This window comes from Pelodiscus sinensis, chromosome 28, assembly GCF_049634645.1.
Source record: "Pelodiscus sinensis isolate JC-2024 chromosome 28, ASM4963464v1, whole genome shotgun sequence".
Taxonomy (NCBI): Eukaryota; Metazoa; Chordata; order Testudines; family Trionychidae; genus Pelodiscus; species Pelodiscus sinensis.
The window spans coordinates 5490076-5506380 of record NC_134738.1 but is presented as its reverse complement, the minus strand read 5'-3'; the positions used below and the strand labels follow the sequence as shown (position 1 = coordinate 5506380).

At 69.7% G+C, this 16305-nt stretch overlaps 2 protein-coding genes across 9 annotated transcripts; one reads left to right on the top strand and one right to left on the bottom strand.

Annotated features, from left to right (window-relative positions):
- The first annotated feature begins 55 nt into the window (after positions 1-55).
- Positions 56-16006, top strand: SH2D6 (SH2 domain containing 6). 8 transcript variants are annotated; one of them, XM_075910620.1, is made up of 17 exons: positions 159-176; positions 1310-1335; positions 3154-3188; positions 8516-8532; positions 9069-9189; positions 9320-9372; positions 10062-10143; positions 10463-10576; positions 10977-11002; positions 11731-11782; positions 11891-11966; positions 12709-12739; positions 12826-12850; positions 14064-14113; positions 14336-14410; positions 14956-15114; positions 15363-16000. In XM_075910620.1, the coding sequence occupies exons 1-17, from the start codon at positions 174-176 to the stop codon at positions 15477-15479; spliced, it is 1062 nt and encodes a 353-aa protein (XP_075766735.1). In that variant the 5' UTR covers positions 159-173; the 3' UTR covers positions 15480-16000. The 8 variants fall into 8 exon arrangements, with proteins under 8 accessions (XP_075766733.1, XP_075766735.1, XP_075766731.1 ...); XM_075910618.1 differs by lacking the exon at positions 10977-11002 and having other exon boundaries at positions 56-176; positions 9029-9189; positions 15363-16003; XM_075910613.1 differs by lacking the exons at positions 159-176; positions 1310-1335 and adding an exon at positions 2146-2528 and having other exon boundaries at positions 15363-16002.
- LOC142820920 (uncharacterized) lies at positions 6394-7715 on the bottom strand. Its single transcript, XM_075910621.1, has 2 exons — positions 7133-7715; positions 6394-6937 (listed from the first exon to the last, which is right to left on the bottom strand). The coding sequence occupies exons 1-2, from the start codon at positions 7680-7682 to the stop codon at positions 6447-6449; spliced, it is 1041 nt and encodes a 346-aa protein (XP_075766736.1). The 5' UTR covers positions 7683-7715; the 3' UTR covers positions 6394-6446.
- Positions 16007-16305: the final 299 nt, after the last annotated feature.

The window sequence follows — 16305 nt, the reverse complement described above, 5'->3', positions numbered from 1 at the left end:
TCCCACAGCCCTGGGACCAGAGGGGGGAGGAGGGAAGGACACGAGGGGGGGGCAGATTCTGCTCCTTCCTGTCTCCTCCCGCCTTCCTTTGGCTCATGCAAATCCCCACACAATGCGGGTCTGTGCCCCTGGCCCATTTGCATCCAAGCAGCTGCTGAGCTGCAGGGACCAGCATGGTGAGTCCGGGAATGCTGGGCTTTGGGGGGCAGGGGGCAGGGCCTGCGGGCCTAGGGGGTGAGCACCTTTGGGACCCCTGCCCTACAGCCCCAGCCCTGGGCCCCCCACCGCTCTGCAGTGCCCCCACTCCCGCCCTGCAGCCCTGCTGGCCCAGCCCTGCCTCCCAGCCCTGGGCCCCCCACCGCTCTGCCGCTGCCCCCACTCCCGCCCCACAGCCCCTGCCCCCCAGCCCTGCCTCCCAGCCCTGGGCCCCCCACCGCTCTGCCGGTGCCCCTCACTCCCGCCCCACAGCCCCTGCCCCCCAGCCCTGCCGCTGCCCCCACTCCCGCCCTGCAGCCCTGCTGGCCCAGCCCTGCCCCCCAGCCCTGGGCCCCCCACCGCTCTGCAGTGCCCCCACTCCCGCCCCACAGCCCTGCCGGCCCAGCCATGGGCTCCCCACTGCTCTGCCGGTGCCCCTCACTCCTGCCCCACAGCCCCTGCCCCCCAGCCCTGCCGCTGCCCCCACTCCCGCCCCACAGCCCTGCCCCCCAGCCCTGGGCCCCCCACTGCTCTGCAGTGTCCCCACTCCAGCCCTGCTGGCCCAGCCCTGCCCCCCAGCCCTGCCGCTGCCCCCACTCCCGCCCCACAGCCCCTGCCCCCAGCCCTGCCGCTGCCCCTCACTCCCACCCCACAGCTCCTGCCCCCCAGCCCTGCCGCTGCCCCCACTCCCACCCCACAGCCTCTGCCCCCCAGCCCTGCCGCTGCCCCCACTCCCGCCCCACAGCCCTGCCCTCCAGCCCTACCGGTGCCCCTCACTCCCGCCCCGCAGCCCCTGCCCCCCAACCCTGCTGCTGCCCCTCGCTCCCACCCTGCAGCCCTGCCCCCCAGGCCTAGGGCTCTCCTGGGAAGTTTCCCCACCATTGTGACATTTTGTTTTTCCATGGGCTAGAGCCACCTGCAGGCCCGGCCTCCCCCAGGCCAGAGGGTCCCACAGTGCGGGGGGGAGGCCGAGGGCTGCTTGATCCAGCAGGGGAAGCAGTAGAGGGTGGGGCGCCTGGGGGGTGGGGGAGAAGTGGGTGTTGGGGCGTGGGCGGGAGGATCTGGGGAGGCTCCCCACTGCCCCTCCTGCCCTGACCCCCCTGCTTCCTTGCAGAACATCTTTGGGAGGAGCCGCAGCCCGTGAGTAACTGATCTCACCCAGGCCAAGAGCAGGGCCCCGGGGGGCAGGGACCCCCCTGGCCTTTGCCCCCCCAGGCTCACCGCTGCCCCCAGCCTGGCCGGAGGATCAGTCCCTGCACGGGAACCAGAGGGGCCGGGGCACCAGGCGTGTGATATTTGAGGCTTCCCCTTACACATGCAGCTGCCCCCCAGCCCAAAGAGAAATGTCCTGAGGTTTCCTCTTCCTGCTCACCCTTGGCAGGGAGCCCAGGTGGGGGTGGGGGGATGGAGCAGGGCAGGAGAGAGTTGGGGTGAGGGTTAGGGTTAGGAGCAAGGCAGTGGGGGGCTGTGGTGGTGGATGGGAGCAGGGTAGTTGAGGGGATGGGGGATGTGGGGGGCAGGGCAGCGGAGGGGTGTGTTGGGGTGTGGGGGATGGGAGCAGGGTAGTGGGGGGTGGGGGCCGTGGGGGGCAGGGCAGTGGGGGCTGTGTTGGGATGTGGGGATGGGAGCAGGGTAGTGGGGGGGCAGGGCAGTGGAGGGGTGTGTTGGGGTGTGGGAGCAGGGTGGTGGGAGATGTGGGGGGGCAGGGCAGTGGGGGCTGTGTTGGGGTGTGGGAGCAGGGTAGTGGGATGTGGGGGGGCAGGGCAGTGGAGGGGTGTGTTGGGGTGTGGGAGCAGGGTAGTGGGGGGTGGGGGATGTGGTGGGCAGGGCAGTGGGGGCTGTGTTGGGGTGTGGGAGCAGGGTAGTGGGATGTGGGGGGCAGGGCAGTGGGGGCTGTGTTGGGGTGTGGGAGCAGGGTAGTGGGATGTGGGGGGGGCAGGGCAGTGGAGGGGTGTGTTGGGGTGTGGGAGCAGGGTAGTGGGGGGTGGGGGATGTGGGGGGCAGGGCAGTGGGGACTGTGTTGGGGTGTGGGAGCAGGGTAGTGGGATGTGGGGGGGCAGGGCAGTGGAGGGGTGTGTTGGGGTGTGGGGCGATGGGGTTATGGAGGCTTGTGACAGCATGTTGTGGGGTCCCCGACCCTGCACCCCCATCCGCAGCCAGACGGGACTCCCGGCCGGCCAGGACACAGCGCAGTGCGGGGGCGGTAGCTCAGGAACCCAGGAGCCGACAGCTGAGCCTTATGTGATATCTTTTGGGGGGAAGGGGCACCCGGGCAGCCCCACCTCCCACATTGTCCTGCTTCCAGGCCCAAGCTGTCACCTGCGCCTCAGGAGTTGAGAGACTGAACGGACTTCCCCAGTGAGTCACACCCAGCCTCCCCCTCCTCATGCAGCTAGTGCTGCAGGACCTGGGGAAACTGAGGCACGCATGCGCACACATGCACACAGACAGAGCATAGCATAGGACCGTAGGATCACACACAACCCCGCAGGACACACAGTGTGAACACAGGACTGCAGAAGTAGACGGCATCCCTGCTATGTCACAGAGCTGTGGGGGGCAGGGCAGTACAGGATGGGGGATGTGGGGACAGGAGCAGGGCAGAGGGAATGTGGGGCTATGTGGGGGTGGGGGATGGGAGCAGGGCTGTGGGGGATGGGTCTGTGAGGGGGTGGGGGCAGGGCTGGGGGGATGGATCTGTGAGGGGACGGGGGCAGGGAAATGGGGGGATGGGACGGGGGGGGACGGGGGCAGGGCTGGGGGGGATGGGTCTGTGAGGGGACGGGGGCAGGGCAGGGGGGGATGGGGGCAGGGAAATGGGGGGGATGGATCTGTGGGGGGATGGGGCAGGGCTGGGGGGATGGGTCTGTGGGGGGACGGGGGCTATGCGGGCAGGAAGTGATGGTTGGGGTGGAGCAGGGAGTCTCATGGGGATGCTCTTGTATCTCCTCCCCACAGGCCTCAGACCCCGCCCCCGCCCCCCAAGCGGCCGGGTAAGTGATGGTCTCAGGCCCAGGGGCTGGGGGTCGGGCAGCTGCTGGCTGAGCTGAGCCTGGGTGGCTGCGTCACTGCCCCCCTGCCCTGCACAGGGGGTGGGTGTGACGGGATCCCCCCGGACTTGCCGGAGCTGAGAGACGACTGGGCCCCCTAACCTCTCCAGCCGGGGCTGCCCCTCCCGGTGCCGGATCAGCAGCCGGTGGCGCGTGTGCCAGCCAGATGCACAAATGCGTCCCCCGGCCTGGCGCCCAGAGCTGCCCGGGCTCCCCCGGGGCGCCCAGCCCCTCAGCCTGAGCCAAGCCCCCTCGAAGACAGGTCGGCCGCAGGCAGAGCAGCACCGGCCTCCCCACACGTCCGGCTCCTGCAGGCCCAGTGGGACGCGACCGTCAGCAGCTGGGCTCCCCCGCGGCCTGGGACCAGGCTCCCCAGTGCAAAGTCTCCGTCCTCCGGCGGCCAGCCAGGGGCTGAGATGGGGGAGGGGCAAGTGGGGGTGTTGCTGCCCCTCTTTCAGCCTTCGGCCCGGTTGCCAGAGAGATCCCGTTGTGCCAGGAGCTCCGTCCAGTGCAGCAGGGCCGGCGTGGGCCGCAGCAGGGCTGGCGTGGGCCGCAGCAGGGCTGGTTAGACCTGCCTGGCGCACGGCACCTCGGCATCTCCCCCCGGGGGACACGGGGCTCCGGGGCCCTTGGACAGGGCACGGGCCCCCCGGACTGGCTGCCGGAGCGTCCGACCCTGACGCGGGGGAGGCGGGGGCCGGGGGCCTCTTTCGGGCTGTGCCCACGTAACGCCCCAGTGCTGCTGCGCGGCGCCGTGTTCCCAGCGAGCCTCCGCCTGACGCCACCAGGCCACCCTCCCGGGCCGCGCGGACGCTTGTCTTGGGGCCCTTTGCCAGCGGCCGCCCTCAGCACAGAGGGCCACGTGAGCCTGAGTGCAGGCAGTGCGGCAAGGAGCCATCACAGCCGCGGCGCCTGCCTCAGTTTCCCCTCGCACTCAGCAGACCAGGCTCATGGCGGTTTCCCTGGTGACAGGCACCAGCTGAGACGCAGCATCCCCCCCCCCCCCCAGGGCTTGTGAGCACGGGGCCTGTTCTTACCGACACTCGCAGCCTGTCTACTCCCCCCCCGACCCACTGCCCCTGGGTACGTCTACACTACAGCGCTAGTTCGAACTAACTTAGTTCGAATTAGTTAATTCGAACTAAGCTAGTTCGAACTAGCGCATCTAGAACTAAAAACTAGTTCGAACTAGCGTTTTGCTAGTTCGAACTAGCGCGTCCACACTGATTGGACGCAGGGGGGCATTTAAGGGCAGCTGAAACCGGTTCTGGCAGGGCATCAGGTCAGCAGTTGCTTTGTGTGGCTGCTGTCTGAGGCTATCTGAGGCTCGTGCTTAAAGGGACCCCCCCTGGACAGCCGGTTCTCAGCTTTTCCTGCTTGCTTGCCAACCTCGCCGAGGGACAGCAAAGCGTCGGTCTCTGTGCCCGTCTGTGTCGGTGCTTCCCTTCGGGGGGGCCGCCGCAGGTGGCAACATGGAGCCACGGCTCGCCCTGCACCTTCTGGTGCACGTTCTGGACTTGCTGCTGCAAGCCTGCCAGCAATGGCTCGAGGCTGCCTGGCACCACCTGGGGAACGTCAGCCCCCTGCCTCTCCGCCTGGCCGCCCTGGGGGCCGTGGAGGAGCCGCGGCGGCGCCCCGGCACCGGCGTGCCCCGCCGCATCTGGCGTCTGGACACCAGCAGCGACTGGTGGGACCGCATCGTCCTGGAGCACTGGGACGACCGACAGTGGACCCAGAACTTTAGGATGAGGAGGGACACCTTCCTGGAGCTCTGCGAGTGGCTCGCCCCTGCCCTGCAAAGAAGGGACACTCGCATGAGGCCCGCCATCCCCCTCCAGAAGCGGGTGGCCATCGCCCTCTGGAAGCTCTCCACGCCGGACAGCTACCGATCCGTCGGGAACCAGTTCGGCGTGGGGAGATCCACTGTCGGAGCAGTGCTCATGCAGGTACGGCGCTCGTCGGCCACCGAGCCGGGGGGGAGGGGGGCTGCGAGGAGGGGATGGGCCGCCCCAGGGACAAAGGGGGGGGCGGGAGGAGGCGAAAGCGCCCCGCACCGGAGGGGTCGGGCTGTCCCGGCCGTACTACACGCCGCCAGGGGGGTTGCTTCCGGGAGTGGGGCGCGGGGCACTGCCAGGGCACGCACGCTCCCAGCCACCCGGGCGCCCCACTGATTGACGCTTTGCTGTGTCTCTCTCCGCAGGTGGTCAAGGCCATCAACCGGGTGCTGCTCCGCAGGGTGGTCCGCCTCGCCGACCCGGATGCCGTCATCCGGGGATTCGGCGCCCTCGGCTTCCCCAACTGCGGGGGGGCCATCGACGGGACGCACATCCCCATCCGTGCCCCGGAACACCAGGCGTCCCGGTACGTGAACCGCAAGGGGTACTTCTCCGTCATCCTGCAGGCCGTATGTGACCACCGGGGACAGTTGACGGACATAAATGTGGGCTGGTCCGGCAAAGCACACGACGCCCGGGTGTACCGGAACTCCTCCGTGTGCCAGCGGCTGCAGGACGGGACCTTCTTCCCCGACCGCCACATCAGGGTCGGGGACGTGGACATGCCCGTCTGCCTGGTGGGGGATGCCGCCTACCCACTGCAGCCCTGGCTCATGAAGCCCTACACGGGACACCTCAATCCCTCCCGCCAGGCCTTCAATAACAGGCTGAGCAGGGCCCGCATCGTGGTGGAGGGGGCCTTCGGGCGACTGAAAGCCCGCTTTCGATGCCTCCTCACCCGTCTGGACCTGGCCGAGCACAACATCCCTCCCGTGGTGGCGGCATGTTGTGTGCTCCACAATTTGTGTGAGCGGAAGGGGGAGGCTTTCTTGCCAGCCTGGATGGCTGAGGCTGACCGCATGGCTGGACACTACGGTCAGCCCCGCACCGCCGCCGTCCGGGAAGCCCAGCGGGGGGCCATCCGGATCCGGGAAGCCCTGCGGGAGAGCTTCCAGGTGGAGGAGGAGGAGGACTGACCTCTCCCTGCATGCCCCACCGGGGCCTTCTTCCACCCTACCCCCCCCTTCCCCTTTCCCCTCCCTACCTACTGTCAAATAAAGACACCTGTTTTTCCAACAAAAACGTCTGTTTATTTCACAGAACTGGGGTGGGGGAGGGAGGAATGAAGGTGGGAGAAGGGAGGGGGAAACCTGGGACGAGGGAGCTGGAAGGGGAGGGGAGGGAAGGGAGGAAGGGAAAGGAAAGCTCAGGGGTGGGAGTCTGGGTGCCTCTCCCGTCTCGCCACACTGCGGGTCCGGGGGCGTCGGTGGGGAATGGTTGTGGAGGGGGGGGCAGAGAGGACAGGGGGTGTGGAGGAAGCAGGAGCGGAAGCAGGAGGAGCAGGAGGAGCAGGGGGAGCAGGGGGAGCAGGGGGAGCAAGAGGGGGAGCAAGAGGGGGAGCAGGGGGAGCAAGAGGGGGAGCAAGAGGGGGAGCAGGGGGAGGAGGAAATGGAAAGCGGTCCAGCAGGCTCTGGAGGTGGCCTCGCAGGGCACGGCCCTGCTCCTCCAGGGCCTCCAGACTCCTCTGGCGCAGCCTGAGGTCCTCCTGGACCCAGTGGTCCTGGAGACGGAGCTGTCGGTCCAGGAACCGGAGATGCCGCCTCTGGTAGTCCTCCTGGTTCCTGGCTGTCCTGCTTGCCCGGGCGCGGGCGGCTGCTGCAGGCGGTGTGGTGCGCCCTGCAGTCCCCGGTGCTGCAGCTGTGGTGCAAGAAGACCAGCGGTCAATTACCCCAGGGGCCCAGGTGTGTGAAACCCAGCTCCCCTCTGCAAGGCCAGGGCCCCTGCAGGATCCCCAGCTGCTGCTCCGTAGTGGGCAAGGCCCAGGCGCACGGTCCCGGGGCTCCCTCTCGCCCCAGCCCCCCGTACACATAAGGGGAACACGAGGGTACTCACAGGTGGATGCCTCCCCGGCCTCTGATGATGCAGGCGAGCGGCTCTGTGGGGTGCCTCGGGGGTCCCGGGTCCTGGGAAGGCTGGCAGCAGGCTCCTGGCTCTCAGAGCCCTCTTCCTCCTCCTCGGTGTCCAGGAGCGGTCCCTCTGCCCCGGGGTCAATCACGTCCCGGGGGGCAGGGACGGCATGAGGCCCCAGAATGCGGTCCAGGGCATGGAAGTGGGGGCAGGCCTCCGGGTCAGCCCCTGGCAGGCAGGCCCGGGAGTAGGACTGCCGCAAGTCTTTAATCTTGCAGCGCACCTGCTCCCGGCTGCGCTGGTGGCCCCTGGCGGCCAGGCTGGCAGCCATGCGTCCATAGACGGCCGCGTTCCGGTGGCTAGTGCGGAGATCGTGGACATTTGAGGCTTCCCCCCAAACCTCGATGAGGTCCACGATCTCCGCACTTGACCAGGCGGGCGCCCGCCTTTTGCGCCCCCGGGCAGGCTCCCGGGAGCCGCCAGGCTGGTCGTGGGGAGCAGTGGAGGGCTGGGAGCCCTCGGATGGCTGGCTCATCCTGTGGCAGGTGCAGGCTGTGCAGGCACGGGTGCTGGCAGCCTTGCAACTGGCACAAAGTGAGTAGCCAGCCCGTGGCCCTTTAAGGGCTCCGGGGCCGGGAGGGGGGCAATAGAGTTTCCCTGGTGTTGGCCAGAGTGGCCACCAGGGAAACCTGGGAAGCCTTAGCCTCCCACTAGTTCGAACTAAAGGGCTACACAGCCCTTAGTTCGAACTAGCTAGTTCGAACTAGGCGTTAGTCCTCGTAAAATGAGGTTTACCTAGTTCGAACTAAGCGCTCCGCTAGTTCGATTCAAATTCGAACTAGCGGAGCGCTAGTGTAGCGCATAGGAAAGTTAGTTCGAACTAACGTCCGTTAGTTCGAACTAACTTTCTAGTGTAGACATACCCCCTTTCCCCTGCGGATCCCGCCCCGCCCCGCCCCCTGCGCTCCCACGAGGGATCCCAGCAACCAGAGGCTTTGAATTAAAAACACAGCAAAGGGCTTGTGGTTCCTGGACCCCTGCTATGGCCTTGGGGGGGGGCATGGGGGGAGTGAGATGTGGGGGGAGGCGGGGGGGCAGGAGCAAGGTGGGGGAGGAGCAGGCTTAGTGCTGCCTTCAGCACCCGTGGGCAGCTCCTTTGCCGGTGCAGAGCGAGGCTCCAGCACCCCCGGCCATGTGAGTACGGGCCCTGCACAGTGACCCCTCCCACCGCCCACCTGGGACAAACCCCTCGGCCTCCCTCCCCATGAGCACTGGGGGCTTCAGGGGCGACGGGGCGCAGTGTCCTGGGGGGTGGGGCGGGTCCAGCATGGCCCAGTAGAGTCACTGACAGCCTGGTCTGTGTTGCAGAGACCTGGGAGTGTGCGGTAAGTGCTCCGGCCTGCTGCACCCCCTGCACCCCAACCCCTGCACCTGCCCCCTGCAACCTCAACTCCTGCACCTGCCCCCCTAACCCCTGCACCCGCCCCCCTGCACCCCAACCCCTGCACCTGCCCCCTGCACCCCAATCGCTGCACCTGCCCCTGCATCCCCATCCCCTGCACCCCAATCGCTGCACCTGCCCCCTGCATCCCCAACCCCTGCACCCCAATGGCTGCACCTGCTCCTGCATCCCCAACCCCTCCTCCCCACCCCGCCCGCTGCACCGCCAGCCCCTGCACCCCCGATCTCTGCACCCCCAATCCCTGCACCACAACCCCTGTACCCAGCAGAGCCGAGCCCACTGCTTCCCACCCCACCTGCTGCACCTCCCTGCACCTGCCCACCCCGCCCCACAGCCATAGCTCCACCCACTGCACCTAGCATGCAAGCAGTCATCCCGACCGGCCCGGCTGCACCCCACTGTTGCTCTGTCCCCCCCAGCCCATGGCAGCACCCACCTGCTCCCATCCCCCCCCCACAGGGCCCCAGCACAGGGGAGGAGTCAGACGAGGGGGACACGTACGAGGTGCCGCCCTGTGAGAGCCAGGCCCGGAAAGTGGCACCGGCCAAGAGACAGGAGGACGCGGACAGCACCTACCTTGGTAACAGGGCTGGGGGGGGGGGGGGCAGAGAATGGGGGAGGGGCTGGGAGGGGAGGGGGCAGAGTTGGGGGCTGGAAGGTTGGGGGTCAGCAAGGTCCCTGGGCCCATCTCATCCCATCCTTGCCTCCAGATCACGCTGCTGCCCGCCGCTGCTCAGAGTCCTACACCCAGCTGCCCGCTCAGGTGAGCAAGCACCCACAGCCCACAGCATGCCCCCTGCACCCCTCCCTCCACAGTGAGCTCCCTATACCCCCAATGCCCCTGCCCCCAAACCGGGACCCCTGTGCTCCTGCACCCCCCCCCCCACACCAAGCTCTCTATGCTCCCAATGCCTCTCCCCCCACACCGGGCCCCCTGCACCCCAATGTCCTTCCCCCCCACACCAGGCCCCCCTGCCCCCCAATGCCCTTCCCCCAACACTGAGTCCTCTGCACCCCACCCCACCCTTCTCCCACGCTCAACTCCCTTCCCAATGCACCATCTCCCCAGAGCTGATCTTCCCCCGTAGTCTGAACCCCTTTTCCTCGCTTTCCTTCCCCCTCCCCCAGTGCTGAGACCCACCAGCCCCCCTGATGCCCACGTAGGGAGAAAAGTAGGGTGGATAGACAGGAGCTCCCCTTTCCCTAACAGCAGTGGGCTCCAAGGAAACTCTCAGCCCCCTATCTGACCACCCCACATGCAGCCTGTGGCCAGCTCCTTCCAGGAGAGCCCCATATCCCACCGCTGCCACCAGTTGCCCCATTCAGCCACCCTGACCCAGCCACTCCAAGCCTGGGGGCTCAAGCATGGGGCTCACGAAGTACTGGGGGGTGGGGGAGCGGATAAAGGTCACGGGGGGCTGGCTGGTGACTAGCTTCTCTTGTGCCCCACAGTTCCTGTCAAAGGTCAGCCTGGGGCCAGGCACAGATGCTGGCAATGGGGAGGAGATGCCCTGGGGCCAGGCCTGGAGGAAAGGTGAAGAGCTGGGGGCAGACACGGGGGGGGGCTGCTTTGTGGAGTGACCCCCTTCCCCACACACACTGAGCTCCCCTCCAGCCAGGCCTGGCAAAGCCATTGGGCACCTCCCCTGGGCTGGCTCCGGCCATGGGTCTGGGGGTGGCCTGGCTCCGCGGGCAGTGATCGCCATGGTAATGGATGTGGTTGCCATGGTGACTGGGTGGGGTGGCCATGTGGGGCCCTTGGGGCTGGGCCCTGCTGCGGCTTCTGTGGGCACCGGGCAGAGGCCCCTGGGGGCCCCTGGGGCCCGGCGCTGACCCGCCTCCTTCCCTTGCAGCTCTGGACAGAAGCCGGGCACAGCTCCCCCAGGCGCCCTGCAGTCGCAGGGGCTCCCTGCCCAGCGCCGGCCGGACGCCCCCGCCGCAGCCAGCTGGCCCCGCTGCACCCCAGAGTATGTGGGCACCAGGCCCCCGGGTCGCCCCTTGGGGGGCTGCACACTGAGGGGGCTCACTGGCGGGGGAGGGTTTGGCCCACAGTTTTCAGGGGGAGGACCCTGGGGCCCCTGCCACTTCCCCCCAGTCTCTGCCCCCCACCTGCCCCATCCCCCAGTCTCTGCCCCCCAGCCTGTCCTGTCCCCACACCATTGCCCCCCGCCATCCCATCCCCCCACCATTGCCCCCCACCTGTCCCGTCCCCCCATCTCTGCCCCCATGGACCCACCCCTCCCGCAGGGGAGGGACACAGCTCCAGTCACATGGTTAGTGTCTCGGGGCCCCAGTGGTGGGAGGGAGGGGGCTGAGCGGGATTAGTCTCCGGCTGCTGCTCACTTGGCCTTGTTCCTGCACCCGCAGATCCTGGCCTGGCCTCCTGGAACAAGGTACCAGACGCCCCCCCTCCCTCCTGCCCTGGTGGCTGCTGGGTGGGGGCCCCAGTGGGCTCTTGGCCTTCGCCCACCTGTGGGAGACCGTGCAGCCATGGGGGGGCTGCACCTAGCCTGCCCCTGAGCACTCCACTGCCCTCTGCTGGGTGGACACGGAGCTGCTCCTTGTGTGCCCAAGCCCCTGCATTGCTAACAGCTCACAGGGATTCCCTGCGCGGCAGCAGGGTCCGGCAAGGCTGTGAGGTGCTGGGTTGGCCAGGGACTGGGTCACGTGTCTGCACCCGCCACCCAGATCCCCAGCCTGCTCCGGGCGACACCCTCCTGGCATTCCAGTAGGTCAGTTCTGCATCCCCAGTCCATTGGTGGAGAAACTGAGGCACGGGAAGGTGAGGGGATGCCACCCAAGGAGTCAGTGGCAGAGCTGGCAATAGCACCCAGGAGTCCTGGCTCCCAGGCCTCTGCTCTAACCACTAGCCCCATTGCACTCTCAGGCCCTTGTTTCAGCCACAAGGCCCTACCATCTGTTGGGGGGGGACATTCCTGTGGCTCTGGGCTCTCCCCCAATTGCAGTGCCTGTGGCTGGACCCACTGTGCGGCAGAGGTATGGGGCGTCCGGCTGGGCAGGGGGCAGGGACCCCCTCCCCAAGTGATACGGGGCAGGACCCCCCCCAAGTGATACGTGGTAGGGCCCCCCCCAAGTGATACGGGCATCTCTCCCCTCCCAGGACAGATCCCTAGGGGAGGAGGTTTACCTGGCGTGTGAGCTGCCCAGCCCACGTGAGTTCCTGCTCCTGCTCCCCCCGCCAGCCAGGCACTGAGCCGGGGCTGCAGCTCGGTCCCCCTGGGGGCCTGCTCCCTCCCTGACGCGTGTCTGCTCCCTTCCAGCTCCCTGCAGGGCGGCCCTGGCCCCGAGGCGCCTGCTCAGCCAGGTGCCCCCGCTGCGGCCCCCGAAGATACCCAAGTGAGTATCAGTCGTGGCCCTGCCCCCGACCGGGGATCCGACTCCCGGCCCTGCCCCCGACCTCGGGATCCGGCTCCCGGCCCTGCCCCCGACCCCGGGACCCGGCTCCCGGCCCTGCCCGCGACCCCAGGATCTGGCTCCCAGCCCTGCCCCCGACCCCGGGATCCGGCTCCCGGCCCTGCCCCCGACCCCGGGATCCGGCTCCCAGCCCTGCCCCCGACCCCGGGACCCGGCTCCCGGCCCTGCCCCCGACCCCGGGACCCGGCTCCCGGCCCTGCCCCCGACCCCGGGATCCGGCTCCCGGCCCTGCCCCCGACCCCGGGATCCGGCTCCCAGCCCTGCCTCCGACCCCAGGATCCGGCTCCCAGCCCTGCCCCCGACCCCGGGATCCGGCTCCCAGCCCTGCCCCCGACCTCGGGATCCGGCTCCCGGCCCTGCCCCCGACCCCGGGACCCGGCTCCCGGCCCTGCCCCCGACCCCGGGACCCGGCTCCCGGCCCTGCCCCCGACCCCGGGATCCGGCTCCCGGCCCTGCCCCTGACCCCGGGATCCGGCTCCCGGCCCTGCCCCCGACCCCGGGATCCGGCTCCCAGCCCTGCCTCCGACCCCGGGATCCGGCTCCCAGCCCTGCCCCTGACCCAGCTGGTGCAGGGGAAGCAAGTTCCCCCACTCAGGCCCAGTCACAGGCCCCGCCCTGGGTGCGAATGGCAAACTGGGACCCTGACTCCTGCCCTCTTCCGCAGGCCGAAGATCATCCTGCCTGGGCCGGAGCAGGTGAGTGCAGGGCCGGGGAAGGGGGGGGCGGGGCAGGATGGCTCCCCACATCCCCACTGAAGGCGCCTTCTGCTCTCTCTTGGCAGAAGCTGGCTGATGCCTCCCCTAGGGGTAAGTGCCCCCCAAATCCTGCCGGTGCCCCTCGCTCCCACCCCGCAGCCCCCCCCGCCGGTGCCCCTCGCTCCCGCCCTGCAGCCTCCACCCGCCCCCCGCCGGTGCCCCTCGCTCCCACCCCGCAGCCCCCCCCCGCCGGTGCCCCTCGCTCCCGCCCCACAGCCTCCACCCCCCCCCGCCGGTGCCCCTCGCTCCCACCCCGCAGCCCCCCCTGCCGGTGCCCCTCGCTCCCACCCCGCAGCCCCCCCCGCCGGTGCCCCTCACTCCCGCCCCACAGCCTCCCCCCCCCCCGCCGGTGCCCCTCGCTCCCACCCCGCAGCCCCCCCCGCCGGTGCCCCTCACTCCCGCCCCACAGCCTCCACCCCACCCGCCGGTGCCCCTCGCTCCCACCCCGCAGCCCCCCCCGCCGGTGCTCCTTGCTCGCACCCTGCAGCCCCCCAAACCCTGCCGGTGCCCCTCGCTCCCGCCCCGCAGCCTCCGCCCCCCCCCGCCGCCAGTGCCCCTCGCTCCCGCCCCACTGCCTCCCACACCCTGCCGGTGCCTCTCACTCCCGCCCCCCCGTCCCCTCCCCCGCCGGTGTCCCTTGCTCCCGCCCTGCAGCCTCGGCCCCCCCCCCCCCGCTGGTGCCCCTCGCTCCCGACCCGCAGCCCCTGCTCTCTGGAGCTACCAACTATCTAATGGGCCAAAACTGAACAACTTTTCCTGCCCTGCCCCTATTGTGAGGCCCCACCCCGCCCTCACTTTCAGCTGGCTGGGGCAGGGGGTTGGGTTGAGGGCTCCGGCTGGGGGGGAGGCTCGGGGGGGGCCAGGAATGAGGAGTTTGGGGTGTGGGCTGTGGCCAGGGGGTTTGGAGTGTGGAGGGGGCAGGCTCTGGGAGGTCATTTGGGTGTGGGAGGGGGCTCAGGGCTGGGGCAGGGGTTGGGGTGCAGGGCCGGGCTGGGGCTAAATAGTTTGGGGTGCAGGAAGGACCCAGCTTGGGAACTGGTAGGGGTCAGGGAAGGGGGCTCAGGCCAGGAGTTGGCTGGGGTGGGGCCAGGTCTGGGGACCCCCCTCATCCTGAGTGTTGGTTGGGCCCCTGGGGGTAAAGGCCCCGCTACTGCTGCCAGCCCAGGGAGCTCCCCTCTGGCCCACAGCAGGGCCTGGCTGGGCAAGGGCGCCCCAAGAATCTGCTGGGTCTCCTCTTAACTCCTCGGTGTCCTGCCTCTTTCAGCCTGGAGCAAAGGCCTGGCCTGCCCAGGGGGCGGTGGAGCCCCCCAGGAGGTGAGCACCAGCCTTGCCCCGTCTCCCTGGGTGTGGGGCAGGGGAGGGGGTGGCACAGCCCCTCACCAGGGTGGTCCCTGCATCACCCCCAGCCCGCGGGCAGTCAGGTGCGTCCAGGCAAGATTCACGTCCGTGTTGGCATTGGAGGAGGATGGGGGCAGGCCAGGGTCCGTGGATGGGAGGATCCCCCGGCTGCGCTGACCCCTTCCCCGTGCCCCCCAGGATCCGGACCAGGCCTGGTATGCGGGGAGCTGTGACCGGCAGACGGCAGAGAGCGTCCTGCAGGGGGTCAACAAGGTACCGGCCATGCCCGGGAGAGCGAGAGCAGGGCCTGGCACTTGGATCCCAGCTCAGGACGGGAGTGGGGGCTAGTGGTTACTGCGGGGGGGGGGGGACAGCAGGGAGCCAATGGCCCTCTGCGCTGTGAATGTCCCAGCTGTCTGGGGTGGGGGTGGGGAGAGGAGGGGCAGGGCTGTGCCCAAGGCTCACAAACCCACTCCCAGTTCCTGCTGCCCCCCAAATGGAGCCAGGGCTGTGGGGGGGGTGGGGCTGGCAGCAGCTCGCAGGGCTCGATGCTGAGTACCCCCCCCAGGACAGCACCAGGGCTGTGGCGGGGGGGCTGTGGGGGGGGGGGGTTGGCAGCAGCTCGCAGGGCCCAGTGCTGAGTACCCCCCCCAGGACAGCACCAGGGCTGTGTGGGGGGGGGGGGGTTGGCAGCAGCTCGCAGGGCCCAGTGCTGAGCGCCCCCCCCCAGGACAGCACGAGGGCTGTGGCGGAGGGGTTGTGGGGGGGGGGGGCTGGCAGCAGCTCGCTGGGCCCAGTGCTGAGTACCCCCCCCCCAGGATGGCGCGTTCATGGTGCGTCAGAGCTCGGGCCAGGGCTGGAGCCAGCCGTTCACCTTGGCCGTGCTGCACAGAGGCCACGTCTACAACATCCCCATCCGCTACCTGGCGAGCAGCTGCCAGTACACGCTGGGCAAGGACCGCAAGGGCCACGAGCAGGTGGGTGCTGGGGGGTGGCCTGGCAGCGCAGGGCAGGGCGGGGGGGCCCTGGGAGGCTCCTGGTCATCCTGCTGCTCGCTCATCCCTGGGGGGGACCCGGCGTGGGGCACCCCCTGGCTAACGGAGCGCGTGGGCAGGTCCAGCGCTGGGACCGGGGCCCCGGGCGGGGTGGGGCTGGTCCTGCTGCCCTCCCCCAGGAGCAGGCGGGGCCGGCTGCTCTCCGACTCCATCTGCCCCTTTCTCGCCAGCGGTTCGCCAGCGTGGCCGCCATGGTGCAGCACTACCAGGAGCACCCGCTGGTGCTGATCGACGGCAGCTCCGCCTCCAGGGCGCCCGCCCGCCTGCTCTTCCCTGCGAAGCCCTGAGCCTGCCACCCCTCAGCTGCCTCCCCTGGGCGCTGAGGCTGCTCTGCGTGGGCCGGACAGCAGGGGGCGCCAGCACCCCCTGCAGGGGCTGGGGGCTCCCCCCAACCAGCTGCCCCCCACCGCCAGCTGCATGCACCGGGGAGGCGCCTTGGAAGCCGCTTTGCCCCACGGGGGCCCCTCGCGGCCTGGGCCTAGGGCGGCCGGGCCGGGGACCGATGGGAATGGGGGGATGGAGACTGGCCAGGTCAGCAGGGTACCCCCCCCCCCCCCAGCTAGCACCTAGGCCTGAGCCCTTAGCACTCCTGGGTGAGATGTGAGATGGTATCACCCCCTCCCGGTGCCCCCGCACCAGAGACCCCCCCATACCTCTGTACCACAGCGCCCCCCACACCACAGAGACCCCCCGTACCCCCGCACCACAGTGACCCCCCCATACTCCTGCACCATATCCCCCGCCAGCCCCGCACCACAGTGACTCCCCCGTACCCCCGCACCATAGCCCCCCCTGGCCCCGCACCACAGTGACCCCCCCGTACCTCCGCACCATAGCCCCCCCCGGCCCTGCACCACAGCGCCCCCCCGTACCCCCGCACCATAGCCCCCCCTGGCCCCGCACCACAGTGACCCCCCCGTACCTCCGCACCATAGCCCCTACCGGCCCCGCACCACAGTGACCCCCCCGTACCCCCGCACCATAGCCCCCCCTGGCCCCGCACCACAGAGACCCCCCGTACCCCCGCACCACAGTGACCCCCCCATACTCCTGCACCATAGCCCCCCTGGCCCCGCACCACAGAGACCCCCCCGTACCCCCGCACCACAGCGC